At 42.6% G+C, this 14,679-nt stretch overlaps 2 protein-coding genes across 20 annotated transcripts in view; one reads left to right on the forward strand and one right to left on the reverse strand.

Moving 5' to 3' along the window:
* caska (calcium/calmodulin-dependent serine protein kinase a) overlaps nt 1-14,679 on the forward strand; it is a 122,154-nt gene that overhangs the window by 78,295 nt on the left and 29,180 nt on the right. For 10 of the 19 annotated variants that reach the window (XM_052081748.1, XM_052081749.1, XM_052081754.1 and 7 more), the window contains exons 6-10: nt 8,181-8,283; nt 8,430-8,605; nt 9,973-10,116; nt 10,631-10,714; nt 12,562-12,661. In XM_052081748.1, coding sequence (XP_051937708.1) covers nt 8,181-8,283; nt 8,430-8,605; nt 9,973-10,116; nt 10,631-10,714; nt 12,562-12,661 — 607 coding nt within the window. The remainder of the gene's footprint in view (nt 1-8,180; nt 8,284-8,429; nt 8,606-9,972; nt 10,117-10,630; nt 10,715-12,561; nt 12,662-14,679) is intronic. The other 9 variants (XM_052081751.1, XM_052081755.1, XM_052081767.1 and 6 more) reach the window with 1 other exon arrangement.
* Nucleotides 1,077-4,354, reverse strand: gpr34b (G protein-coupled receptor 34b). Its single transcript, XM_052081794.1, has 3 exons — nt 3,792-4,354; nt 2,611-3,183; nt 1,077-1,637 (listed from the first exon to the last, which is right to left on the reverse strand). Exons 1-3 carry the CDS (start codon nt 3,797-3,799, stop codon nt 1,094-1,096), a joined length of 1,125 nt encoding a protein of 374 aa, XP_051937754.1. The 5' UTR covers nt 3,800-4,354; the 3' UTR covers nt 1,077-1,093.

A 14,679-nucleotide genomic window follows, 5' to 3' on the forward strand; every position in this document is an offset into this window, starting at 1 on the left:
AATTCCTACATTAACTATGTTATTAACATTTTTGACAGTAGAGAAATCGCTGGCGGTACACCACATGGTTGCTCCACGGAAAACTCAGCATTGGCAAAAGATTGCACGTTGCAATATACCGCAACACTAACTGTCATTAACTCATTCACTCCCAAAGACGTTTTTATACGTCTTTTCAGACTTGGTCCAGAATTGACTGGTAGTGAATGTGTTAAAGATGATCCATTCATTCAGCCATTTTCTTCCAGTTATGGGTCAAGGGGGCAGAAATCTTAGCGTGGAAGCCCAGACTTCTCTCTCCCCAGCCACCTTGACAGTTAAAAGATATTGTCGTCACATAACTTAAGGTCAACAATATCTCGGAGGGAACTTGTTTACATGCTGTTAGACATTTCATTTGCAATACTTTTAACATGCTTTGGTCGGTGGCACTGTTTAGGCTCGCAACAGAGTTTTAGTAGTCTCAGCCATTCATCCATCGTTTTAATCTGTGTTTGGGCAATAGGAAAACGACAGCTATACAGTGATCCCTCGCTCTTTCGCAGTTCGTTTATTGCGGCTTCAGAGCATCGCAGATTTTTTAAAACATATTCAGAATAAAAATAAATAAAAGATAAAAAATTAAGTCCGCAAGAAGTCCACAAGCGGTCCGCGAGAAGCTGCTCCTTCGCGGATTTTCGTTTATCGCGGGTGGTTTTGGTCCCCATTAACCGCGATAAATTGGGGATTACTGTATTTTTATGAAAATCGGTGCAAGCCATAGAACTTCTCCAAGTCAGAGTTAAAACGAATTTTGAGCATCCACCACTCTTTTTTTTAAGAATACAACAGTTGAGTTGAGTTGAGTCATGGTTGCTGCGAGTAAAAGCATCATGACAGAAAAAGGATCTAGCTGCATTAAGGGATTCTCTGTACAACATAGTACTGCACCCCTTCTTTTTGCATATTGTTTTCATCAATACAAAATCTAAAAGTTGCTGTAGAGGGACTTTGGTAGTTTAGTGGTTAACATCTGAAATGTTATCGCATACCCCTCTTTTGGAGCCCCAGCAGTTGAACTAATAACAAGCCACAAATAACGTCAACAAATCCTTTATTTCAAAGTCGCCGGGACATTAACTTGCCCTCTGTCAGGCCTCCCAGTTCTCCCTTCCATTTCCACTGTGGAGCTGCTCCCACTAACTCCCACCGAAGTATCTCGTGTACGAAACATGTTTGCCATCAAGCGCCGCACCTCCTTCCTCACGGAGGACAATAAGAGGAGTAAAAGCACAGGATCCAGGCAGGTATTAAGAGCCGAAAAGAGCAACGCCAATTCATTGGCTTTGTCAGCCACGCCCTTCCAGAAGCAGGAGGTGTTTGTAATTTGGGTCTTGATGTAGAACACCCTAATCACATGATACGGGACAAAGCAGACAGTGAAGAGGAACAGGATGAAGAAGGATTTCCGGGCAGTTCTTGAGTAGCGGTGAGCGTTGGGCAAGTCGGGTTTATTCTGCGACCTCCTCAGAAGCTTGAGGGCGATCTTCACGTAGGACACCACCAAGGAGATGAACACCAGCCAGAAGACCAACAGCATGCAAATATTGATGTACGCTTTCCATTTTGCATCGTGAAGCTCTTTGTAGTGGAAACACCTAGACATCCCCAAAAAGGAGAAGTTGTGTTACTTTTTTTTCTGCCATTGTTTCAGTCCAAACCCTGAATATCAAAACTGACTGCGCAGAACGCCACTACGGGGAACTGCCATGGTTTAACCATTGTGCTGATGTTTGTGCAATTTTACATTTTTCCATCAAATGTGGCCATTACTGCACCACTAATTTGTTACATTAACATACATGCAAATTCTAAACTCTGTCCAGATTTGGCTATTTCCCGGGACTGCGTTCAGTTGGTGCAGTCAATTGGGTAACACTGTTTTCTGTACGTTAAACCTTAAAATCACTCTCAGTTGTACATGATTGCAGTCATGTACTATGAATATACCTTTATTCATAGAAGCCACAATTCCGCCAAGTGGACCGGTTTCACTTCTGCTCGCTTCTGGAGAAATAGAATTGATGCACCTTTCTAAACGATGCGGCTTGTGCGATGGCAGACTGGTCTTCTCTTTTGACCAATCACCAGAGTGCTTTTTGCCCAACTGAAACTTGAGGGTACTCTGGTTTTTGCACCAGAAAAAGGCCAAGAAATGTGAAGATGCTGATGACTTCTTTTGCGAAGCAAAAGGCCAACTGGCAGTAAAAGATGGCTCAATTATTTTGCAACGGAAAAGCGAAGAAATTGCGAAACGCAGCTCACTTATTTTATTTCCGAACAGCCAGGGAATAGTGAGATGGAGATGACTTGTTTTGATAGCAAAAGGACAAAAAGTGGTTTTGGTATGGATCCAATGGCCAAGAAACAGCAAGGTGCACATCAATTATTTTAATATTTCAAGGTCAGGACCCCTTATTTTGCAAGCGAATGGCCAAGACATAGTCGTGAACTTATTTTGCTATTGAAAGGCCAAAAATTGTAAGTTGTTGGCTACTTATTTTGCTACCAGTGATGGAAACACAGACAATTGACGACTAACAGTGCGGGTCTGCAAAAACCGTCACCAACCTGTTCACCTGCGATGGAGTCTTTGGCATGAAGAAAGCTGAAGCCAAGCCAAAGGCAATGATCCAGATCGCCACACAGATAGCAGTGCTTCGTCCGGTGGACTGCAGCCTGCTCTTTGCCAAAGTTCCCTGGTGGATCTTCAAGTAGCGATCCACGCTGATCAGCCCCAGCAGCGTGATGCTGATGTACATGTTCATGTAGAAGAAGTTGCCCACCACGTTGCACAGTGTAGGCCCCAGGGTCCACACGTTTCCACGGGCATGGTATAGAATCCTGAACGGCAGACAGACCACCAGGAGAAGGTCGGCGAACGCCACGTTGATGAGGAAAACTCGCACCGAGTTCCGTTTGGAATGCACGTGGAACAAAGCCCACAGGGCCATCAGATTCCCGAGCAGACCCAGAGCAAAGATTACGGAGTAAAGCACCGCAAGTGGCCACTGTAGCGCGTCGTAATCGACACAAGGCTGCTGAGGGTCAGGCGCCATTGTCAAGTTTATCCCGTTGACAAAAGGGGAAATGGATGTCTGAAGATCAGCTGACATGATGTAGGGAGAGTGACAATCTTCCAGCCTGAAACAAAACAAATATTTCAGTGTCTTTCCAAATGTCATGCTAATAATTCCATGCCATTATAAATTGTAAATCCCCCCTTAGTTAAATGGTAAATATACCATAATACTTTATTATCCTAATGGCTTCCAGATGCTTTCATTTTGAGAAAAAAAGTGTGTGTGGGGGGAATTTTCTCTTGGAGTTCATCCCATTCTCGTTTTCATGGACAAAACTCTTCCAACAGTTGCAACTTGCAATTCACTATGTATAACAAAAATGTCCTAAATATCTTCATAAGATGAGGAATTTGAATAGGGTTTCCTGAATTGGGCCACGCTGCAGTTGCCTTTGTGTTTGAGTGAAATGTTGCCCATTATATTGATCATTAGAAGGTAGCACCTTTTTTTTGATACATGAAAGAAATTATCATGTTTGTTCTTTGTCATGACTTTGTGCTCAGTCTAAAGTCACCGTGAGCGGAGACCTTTGAGCAACAGGTGGGGTACACCACGGACTGGTCAGCAGCCAATCCTTACCTTTAATCATTATTTAGCCTCTAACATAATTAACAACTCAACAACAACAACAAAGAACCATTATCAATAGTTTATGTAGGATGTACTCACCCAGCCATTAAAATCCATTAACAATGGTCTTTTAGCTGTTCATATGTGCTCAGTCACCTTCCTCTGTCAGAACTACACTTTACTACTTCCACTCTGAGGACTCGTTTCTCAACATCTCATCAGGAATCCTGTAGTCCATCAGGCAGCTTCGAACCCAAGCGGTCCCAGCGAAGCGAGAGAAAATCTTTTGTTCCCTCTTGCGCCGTCGAAAGTCAACAGATAATTGCTGACATCTAAAATGTGGTGATGTCGCGCAGAGAAAATGTTGGGCTGTGGTCAACTTTTATATTTTCTTGCCACTTATAGTCCTGATCGAGAGAGAGAGAGAGAGAGAGAGAGAGAGAGAGAGAGAGAGAGAGAGAGAGAGAGAGAGAGAGAGAGAGAGAGAGAGAGAGAGAGAGAGAGAGAGAGAGAGAGAGAGAGAGAGAGAGAGAGAGAGAGAGAGAGAGAGAGAGAGAGAGAGAGAGAGAGAGAGAGAGAGAGAGAGAGAGAGAGAGAGAGAGAGAGAGAGAGAGAGAGAGAGAGAGAGAGAGAGAGAGAGAGAGAGAGAGAGAGAGAGAGAGATAGATGGGCGTGCGGGGGGGGCAGCTGGACTGAATTCACAAGTTCTGGTTACACACATGAGTGCAAGTGGCGGCCGCGTGCATCATGCACAACTTGTACAACACAATACGCTTTCCATTGCTGCTTCTTATTATAAAACAGCGACAGTATGTGCTGATTATAGACATTTTGAAAAGAGTCAAAAGGCTCCTAAAATACAATCGCTCGACAATAATACACTGGGCAAGACACGTATATAGTATTACTTTGTCTATTTTTAAGACACGGCTCCACGCATTATCTATACCAATTATTTACCTTTTTCTGGTATCTTTAATGCAGACATGTTTCAAGATTTGCTGGTGTTGTTCGAGTTCCCTGTGAAACAAACCTGGTCGCTCTAGTTCTCGATTTTGTATCCACGGAGAATGTTGGATAGGTAATGTTGCTGTGACTAACGTGATAAATGATGGCATTCCTGTCAACGTTGGAGGCATCTGACATTCTATAATACCGTAAATTTCCTGGTAGGCCTCGAATTAGCAATGCTGTGTTTTTTTTTTGACTGGCTTTCATTTTGAGAACAGTGGACCGTATGTAAGATAGTGCTAGGGGCTTTTAATTCTTTTTTGACCATTTTAATAAACAGTCCTGGTGAAATGTCTTCCACTTGTGAATATTGACCGGTCAAAGTACTTCCGCTTCTTTATTTAATTGAAGGCATAATTTGCATACGTTAAGAAACATCCATCCATCCATCCATTTTCTGATCCGCTTTATCCTCACAAGAATCGTGAGGCGTGCTGGAGCCTATCCCAGCCACCTTCGGGCAGCAGGCGGGGCACACCCTGAACCAGTTGCCAGCCAATCGCAGAGCACACAGAAACGAACAACCATCCGCGCTCACACTCACACCTTGGGACAATTTAAAGTGCTCCGTTAATCTGCCATGCATGTTTTTGGAATGTGGGCGGAAACTGGAGTACCTCAAGAAAGCCCACACAGGCACGGGGAGAACATGCAAACTCCACACAGGAAGGCCGGCGCTGGAATCGAACCCTGTGAGGTCGATGCGCTAACCACTGGATCACCGAGCCAGCCGCCTGTTAAGAAACAGCTATATGTCGATATGTAACATGTTATTTTGGTACATTTCTGTCATTGTTTACATTTTCAAATGATCACTTCTACAACAGTCGTAAACAATCACTCTGTGTTCCATCGCTGCTGAGCTATTTTTAGAACCGGCCTGCCGGCTACTCTTGGGGGCACCCGGTGCCTGCAGCCACCACGTTGGTGATCCCTGTTACAGCGGACGGAATGACTTTTCCCTCTTTTAAGTTAAATGTATGTAATGAAATATAAAATGAATATTTAGACCAGGGGTCACCAACCTTTTTGAAACCAAGAGCTACTTCTTGGGCACTGATTAATGTGAAGGGCTACCAGTTTGATACACACTTAAATAGTTTGCCAGAAATAGCCAATTTGCTCAATTTACCTTTAACTCTATGTTATTATTAATAATTAATGATATTTATCTTTGTGAAAACACTGATCATGTTAATGATTTCTCACAACAAATATATAGAAACAGATAAATATCAATATGCAACACTTTATTTTTATATTTTTCAAACATTTGAAAATGATCACTTCTACAACAGTATTATGAAATCACAATATCCCATTTTAACTAGCTAGCCACTAACATTTTTTAACAAATCATGAATTACTTTGCACCATGTTTGTACAAATAATAACTCATGTAAAATACAAAAATAAACTCTCAAATTTTTAAATAAATCATGTCACACTTTGAACTGGACACCAAATCTGTTATCTGTTTCTATGTCAATTAGTGGGAAGCCTGGCATTGCATGCTGTTAACCAGTGTGTTGTACTCTGGTGTGTAACTTGACACTGCAACTCTGAGTGAGTCTTGCAGATGTGCATCAGTGAGGCGTGCTCTGTGTTTGTTTTTGATGAAGTTCATGTCAGAAAAGGCTGATTCACAAAGATAAGTTGAACCAAACAGGCTTGCAACCTTCATAGCTGCTGCGCATACACCACTGTACTTTTCTGTGTCAAGAAGGCACCAAAAGTTTGGTGCAGCCTGATGGGCTTTGAGGTGGAGGTCATTTTGCAGTGTTACAATTTCAATCTCCACCTGTTCAGCATCCAGGCTGAATGTTGCACTTAACTGCTCAGCAATACATGATATGTCCACGTTCATGAAAGGGTTAGAAATGAACGACACACATGGCTCAAGCTGATCCAGGTCACAAAACCTGTTCTCAAACTCTTGACCAACTCTGTTTATGACCTGAGAGTACTTTTCTGCAACTTTGTCAAAAGCCTCAGATGCAGAAGCATTGTCTTTCAGCACCATCTGCACAGAGGGAAAGTGCAGCACTTTTTTTCTCTGTAAATGCACAGAGAAAAGGCTCATCTTAGCTTTAAATGCATTTAAAGCACTTATCATATCGGCAACAGTCTTACCTTTGCCTTGCAGCTCACAGTTCAAACTGTTCAGTTTCCCAGTAATGTCCGTTAAAAATGCAAGGTCATCATCATTACTTCTTTGACAACATCCCCGTCTGTAAATGCCTTCTTTTTCTTAATCAAGAATTGCGTAGCTCTAAACGAGGCTTCGGTTGCTTTTTGGGAGTTTTTAACCGGTCTAGTGAAAAAAGACTGCCGTTTGCACAAAGCAGCCTTTAACTCACGGGCTTTCTCTGCTCGCAGTGCGCTGCCCGGTGGGTAGTTAGCGTGGTAACTTGTGTGACACGTAGTGAAATGTCTCTCCACATTGTGCCGCTTTGCTAACGCCACAGTTGCCCCGCAAATGAGACACACGCAGGATCCTTTCACAGTGGTAAAAAAAAAACTCTCCCTCCCATTCGACGTGAAAATGATATGTTTTCTTTCTTTTTTCTGCCATTTTTTGGGGTAACTCTTCTCCTCAGTTTCGTTGCGTCTGCTAGCTTGTTTGTATGAGCGCAACAAACGCTATGAACTATACTAGGTCAGAGTTCATTTATATTAAACACAAAAAACATTTTAAATTTTAAGTGTTTTTATATATATGTTGTCATTTGTAAGTTACATGCAAGTCTGATTTAAACAACAATAGCAAAAAAAAATAAAAAATAAAAAATAGAGGCAGCTCACTGGTAAGTGCTGCTATTTGATCTATTTTTAGAACAGGCCTGCGGGCGACTCATCTAGTCCTTACGGGCGACCTGGTGCCCGCGGGCACCGCGTTGGTGACGTCTGATTTAGACGTATCCTGCAACTTATATTTACAGGGGGAATTCTTCTCGTTGTTTCATTTTTTTGTTTGGGCGGACCACTCGCTTTGTTTTGATGAAGTCAAGCTCGCTTTGGTGCGTTATGGCCGATCTTTATATTTATTTCTTTTACTCACATCGGCAGATATTTGATGTTTATCAAATGTATTTCATCATTTGGAAAAGCCCTGGTTCTGATCTGAAGGTATTCAATACCGTGTTTTTTTTCTTTATACTGATATTACGCGTATCCGAATATATATATATCTAAAACTGAATTGTCACTTGAGTACCCGTGGCAGTTTAAATTTAGTTTTGACCATGCTACCTTACCATGAGCTGCCAGTCACCCGCATTTGTTTATTCAAGAAGTAGAAGTAAGAAGCTCCACGTTTGTTCCTCCCTGCATTAAAAGCTTCCCTCGTTGCCGACTTTGTGCGTACGCTTGATGTTGATTTTCGGGTGTGTGATTAATGTTATTTCTAGGAGGGTGTCACTCTTCAGTTAACCAGAAGCAACCACAAAAATCCTTTCTGTCTCTCTTCTCACTTAGCCTCACTGTGTGCTGCTGGCGTCCAAGGAGAATTCTGCTCCCGTCAAGTTAGGGGGCTTTGGCGTGGCAATCCAGCTGGGAGAGTCAGGGCTGGTGGCTGGAGGTACACGGAAGACTTTTAACCTCCTTGTCTCAAACACTTCAGTAGCAACTTGGGGGGGAGGGGGTGGTTTCTGTGCCAAATAATCTCATCCAGAGTGTTTTAAAGAGCAAATAACATTGGGTAAACTCACCTTGTTGGATGTGCAGGTCGCGTAGGAACGCCCCACTTCATGGCGCCTGAGGTAGTGAAGAGAGAGCCTTATGGAAAACCCGTGGACGTGTGGGGCTGCGGCGTCATTCTCTTCATCCTCCTGTCAGGGTGTCTGCCCTTCTATGGCACCAAAGAGCGTCTCTTCGAAGCCATATGCAAGGGGAAGTACAAAGTGAGGACATTACACGAGGCATTTAACATCGGCTGCTTTCACATTTATACAGTGTTCTCTCACGATGTCGCAGTTCATTGTTTGCTCCGGAGGTGTTCGTTTGCACAATATAATCTTACTGCAAGAGTTGCACTGAGACGACCGGTCATTTATTTGATCAAAGCTAAGTTACACCTTCGTTCGACATGGTTACGCCAAATGCCCACACACTTTTTCTTTGCTGGTTAAGCTGCTTCATGTCTGCGCACGTGGTAGATTAGCAGTCAGCGACTGTGCTGACCAAACAGGCTTTTGTGTTCAAAATTTCCTTTCCTTCCTTGTGTGATTTTGAATCACTTGCCATTATGCTTCATAGAGCCAGTCTTATCTTATGTTGCATAGCGGAAGATAGGCCTACAGTACCCTCCATAGTTACTGGCACCACTGGTTAAAATGTGTCAAAAATAAATTCACCCATCCATTTTCTGATCCGCTGATCCCAGCCACCTTCGGGCAGTAAGCGGGGCACACCCTGGACCGGTTGCCAGCCAATCGCAGGGCACACAGAGACGAACAACCATCCGCGCTCACATTCGCACCGAGGGACAATTTAAAGTATTCAATCAGCCTGCCATGCACGTTTTTGGAATGTGGGAGGAAACAGGAGGACCCGGAGAAAACCCACGCAGGCCTGGGGAGAACATTGGAGATATGGTTTATCAGACACCGAATCAAGCTCCTTCAAAGGCCATCTCAGTACCCAGACTTAATCCCCATTGAAAACCTCTGGGGTGAGCTGAAGAAGAGAGTTCAGAGAAGAGGTTGCTGGATGATTTCGAGAGGTTGTGTGAGCAGGAATGGTCTGAAATCCCTCTTCAAGTGTTCGCTCACGTTTTGAAACATTATAGGAGATTAGATGGGGATTCTTTGGCAAAGGGGTTGTACAAAGTATTAACATCAAAGGTAGCCATGCACGTGATTTGATGTCCGTTAATTATTTATCACTGTGGGACTTTTTTCCTACTCTGAATAAATGTACTTGAATTAAAGGTTGGATTTTCTTCTTTTTTTTTGGTACCGGTAGTCATATATTATTTAGACAAAAACTGAATTCACGAGAAGCTAAACAACACAAATTAACAAGAGGTGCCAATAATTATGGAGTGACATGTGCAGTATATATTTTGCAAATGACCATGTTCACACATGTTTGCTGGATTCCGATAAGTGTTAAAACTGTAACGACAAAGTGTTTTGAGTTCCAAGCACAGCCATGTCATGAATTATACTCGTATCTCAAGGCACCACTGATGCGGTCTGGCATATATTTCCCACAATGAACAAGGATTCACTGTAACTCCTCCATGGAAGATGATTAAGTTGCGCAGTCCTCCCACACTTTAACACAGATGAACCCGCGGCAGTGGAGTCAAATCTCAGAGAGCGCTAAAGATCTGGTGAGGCGCATGCTGATGCTGGACCCTGCCGAGAGGATCACCGTTTATGAGGCCCTCAACCATCCTTGGCTCAAGGTAGGACCCCCCTTATCATGGGTGTGTTTGACTTTTTAACCAAGGTTCATGCAGTTTGTTAAAAATATATATATTTTATCTTGAGACAGAATTTCTGGACGATCTGTTGGAGTCCATTTTTGCCTAATATGTGCCAAATCTCCAAATAAATGTTACATCAGATGACTAATTGTCGGAAGGCAAGATAAGGGATGGGTTGGCTGAAAAAAGTAAATGATGTGATGCCATGGCATTGCCAAAACATCCAGTACTTGCCCCTGGATCATATATGCCTAGTATGTGGGGATTGCTTTGATTTGCTGTGATCATTGGATCTTGTCGATTCATTATAGTCTTACACCATTCTGTGTGTTTCTAACGGCACTTGAAATTTCAGCACAGGCCAAAAATAGTATCTCTTTCTTAACTTTTGTCGAAGTTATGAGAATTATTCTCCTAGATTAGTTTCATCAGAGTTTAATTTGAACTGCAGGTGACAGTAAAGTGCAAATTTCTTTTGTGACGTTTATTACAGGAAAGAGACCGATACGCCTACAAGATCCACCTGCCAGAGACCGTGGAGCAGCTGAGAAAGTTCAACGCCAGGAGGAAGTTGAAGGTATACAACATGGATATAGTTATAATCAAAATTGTGAGCCCCTCTCACCAAATCAAATAAAACCCAAATTCTCCTATGACAGGGGTTCCCAAACTTTTTTGACCAAAGCTCGACTTTTCAAGCCAACCAACCTTCCGCAATTGACCGTTACCGCACATAAGCGCATATGCGAATGCATGCCATGATGAGCAACAGCCGTAATGGCCCCTCACATGAACGAAACAGAAAAATGAAGTCGTTACAAGAGTTTGCGAGTTTGTGAAAAGGAAATCACCTTAGTGGGAGACCTAACGCGGAGGCATGGGACGCACTTTTGCAGTGTGTTAAATGCATGAACATCACTATCGTAGCTCACGTGTAGCATTTTAAATGTTTCTCCTGGCTCTCCATATTCCTATTTGCCAGTGCCATCGGTGAATTGCAGATGAAACAAAATAAATAAGAATAATCATTCAAAAAGATATAGCCCAACAGCTATGATCTCAAGCTGCAATTGCAGACTGCTAACCGCTAACAACACTTAAGGTGATGGAGGCCACGTGCCAATGTAGTTTAACGGTGACCTGCTTTTAAAAAAAATTTATATATAAATACTTTTTTTGTTAAAGTGAAACTGATGCTATACCCTTTCAGGGACAGTGGTTACGACAGTGGACAGCTTATCATGCTATCAGATTGTACAAGGTGTATAAAAAGGTTCAGGTGTAGTGTACACTAACACAAATATATACAATATAAATAACACGCACATTGACTCACATCTCCTCCACCACCACCATTTCTCCCTACACCCCCTGGGTTCGACTTGGGACCAGTCCACGGGCTACCGGTCGATCACGATCGACTGATTGGGCACCCCAATCCCAGTCTTAAGAGTTTTGTTTGCATTCACAAGAACAAAGACGACGAAACAAGACAATAAGCACACACACAAAATGCATGTCCATAATGATGACGACTCTGACATTTAATCAAAAGTTTAGAATACAATTTTTGGGCTCTCTCTTTCTTCTAGTAATATCGATGCATTGTAATTAATTTAATTCGTTGGCAATAGCAGCCGATCCAACTCCAGTCACTTAGTAGGCCACGCCCCTCAAAGGTCCAAAAACTTTAAAATTGCCACAGTATGTCCAAACATACAGTTTAGAAAAACTCTTTTTTTCTACTTTATTTCATTATGGGTTATGGTTTCATATGATACAGTACTATGTTTCATTATTGCAAATGCAAAACAAAAATATTGTGATTTTTATGAGGGGAGCTGGAGCGTATTGCATTTCATTTACTTTCAATGTGAAAAATGTATTTGATACACAAGTAAATTGTGTCGGGAGCTTTGTGACAGAACAAACTAGTTTACCCACTCGTAAGTCAAAGTACCACTGTATTGCTTAAGATGAGCATCGGCTATCTTGACCCTTTTGCTTTCTGGCTATTACTTGTCACGATTTGGGGGCAACGCTAGCGTTGTCTCGCTTGGTCAGGTGAAACTAGCCCTGCTTCTTGCCATTGTTGAAATACAATTCAATCAGTGGTAACTGATTGATCAGGTTTAGTTTCAAGCCTAATTGACAACTTAGGTCTGGTTCCTGAAAAAATCAAAAAATCAAGCGGGGCTACTGTTTTTGTCCATCATTGATTTACACCTTCTTCTTTAAAAAGAAATCTTGAATCTTGACCTGATTGAACATTGCATAATGGATCAAAAGGAAGATATAAGTATGAGCAGTATTTTTAACATTCAATTGTGTGAAGGGGGCTAAACCGTTTGACCGCGACTGTATACAATATTTGATGATGTTACCATCACAATGGAGGATGCTCACCTGCTTGTGGGGTTTCAGGGGGCAGTACTGGCAGCAGTGTCCAGTCACAAGTTTAATTCCTACTATGGAGACCCCCCTGAAGAACTCCACGACTTCTCAGATGACCCCACCTCCTCAGGTAAATTTTTTAACTTGTGTTCTGTTTTTGGAACTGAACAACACACCTGCAGTGAATTTATAAAATAACAGCCATGGTAAATCAAACCTACAGCCAATTCATATATAGTACTATTAAAGATAGTTTCAATATGTAGTACTAGCTGGTTCGCCGCCTTCCGGGCGTCTCATCAGCTAGTTCCTGCGGAAGGCTGGTAAGGTGGTGGTTCGCCGCCCTCCGGGCGGCTCATCAGCTAGTTCCTGCGGAAGGCTGGTAAGGTGGGCCTTCGGCCCACAAAAGTGTTGTTGCTTGGTTCAACTTTTTGTTCATCTTCATTGCTTATTGCGAAAATAAAGAGATGTTTAGCTCTACAAAATAACTAACAATTTCATTGCAATGCTTGTGGGTCGACAACATTTTTTTGCTAAGATGCCCGCGCGATCGTAGTGAGCCACTGCCTGAGTGGCGCAGTGGCGGCGTGCAGTGGCGGCGTGCAGTGGCGGCGCGCAGCGGCGCGGTGAAGTAGGTACGTTTTGAAAAGGGACAGACGGAAGGACAGACCGCGTGCGGGATGACGCGCAATATATATATAGATGACGTTGAGGTGTATAGACCAGTCTTTCCCAAACTTATGATGACATGTCTCCCCTGAATCACCCCAACATTACTGGTCACTCCACCACACCGGCACGCGCACCCCCTCAATAAACGCCTATTTTGTCATGTTCCGGAATAATCTGGAAAGGGTTGGATCCCAAAAACGTAGACAAGGATAAAAATTGCTTTTGACAAAAAGGTTTATTTACAACAAAGGTTGCAAGACCGACAAAATACAAATGAGATCGCTGGTCAGCAGGGCCTGGAAAACTGTAGACAACAAAAAGCGAATGCACAACTCAATTGCTTGTCAAAATGAAAAGTAAATCCAATAGCGAATGAAACACGAAACCGACCATATGTACTGTAAATACAAACCAAAAATAGAACAATAATGAAAACTAAGTCTATGGCAAAAAGCACAAGAACGAGAGCGTCCAGAGCGGTGGTTCTTAACCTTGTTAAAGGTACTGAACCCAACCAGTGCATATGCACATTCACCCGTCATTAGTGAAAAATAAAATTTTGATTCAAGATGTGTACCTTCAGTTTTGAGTTGCTCAACTTGGCATGACAAGTCATGCAAATAGTGGTCGGACAAATATGTACATGGATTCACATCCATCACGGCACGTGATGGGACTCAGCGTCCTATCTGCATGACTTGTCTTCTTTTTTTTTGCTAGGCATCGTTAGCATGTATTAAAATTCTAAAAAGAAAATCAATTATAAAAACGTACTATCACGACAGTCACATGTTGACGACTGAGTGAACTAAATTTCCCAAAGCACTGATTGGACAAGCAATGTAATGTGATCATTTGCAGCGGGCGTGTCCTAACTAATTGACATGTTGAGTCGGTGTGTCTTAACTTCCATGGCAGAGGCTCCGTTGAACCCCTGAGACAGATTCACCGAACCCCTCCGGTTCAATCGAACCCAAGTTGAAAACCACTTGTCGAGAGAATTGCACTTGATACGAAGGATCAGAGCAAGGCGAATAATCCGACAGAGACATGAGCGCACAGTAGTACTGGAGTAGTTCAAGAGGTTGACCACCGAATTTAAAACAGCTACATGTACATCTCTGACTGGACCGCTCTCCACTCTAGCTGGACCCGAAAACCAAACACAAAAACAAATCAAGACATGACATCTTAATAGTCAATGATGATCTGCACTGTCAATGCGAGCCTGACACAACCTGTGGATAACATATGTGCACCCAAACAATGGAAACCCACACTCGCTTTATAAAAACTCCCATGCTAAATCCAAATTACATTCCGCATAACTATTAAATGTGGTCTAAATATACTACAATGGAAGTGTGTCCCATCTCAGGTTGTCACAAACAAATCTTTTTAGAATCGATTGGCCTCCATCTTATAGTGATGGGGCATATTGTGACAAAGATTACATTTGTTCAGTGTTAATTCACT

Source organism: Hippocampus zosterae, chromosome 12 (assembly GCF_025434085.1).
Source record: "Hippocampus zosterae strain Florida chromosome 12, ASM2543408v3, whole genome shotgun sequence".
NCBI lineage: Eukaryota > Metazoa > Chordata > Actinopteri > Syngnathiformes > Syngnathidae > Hippocampus > Hippocampus zosterae.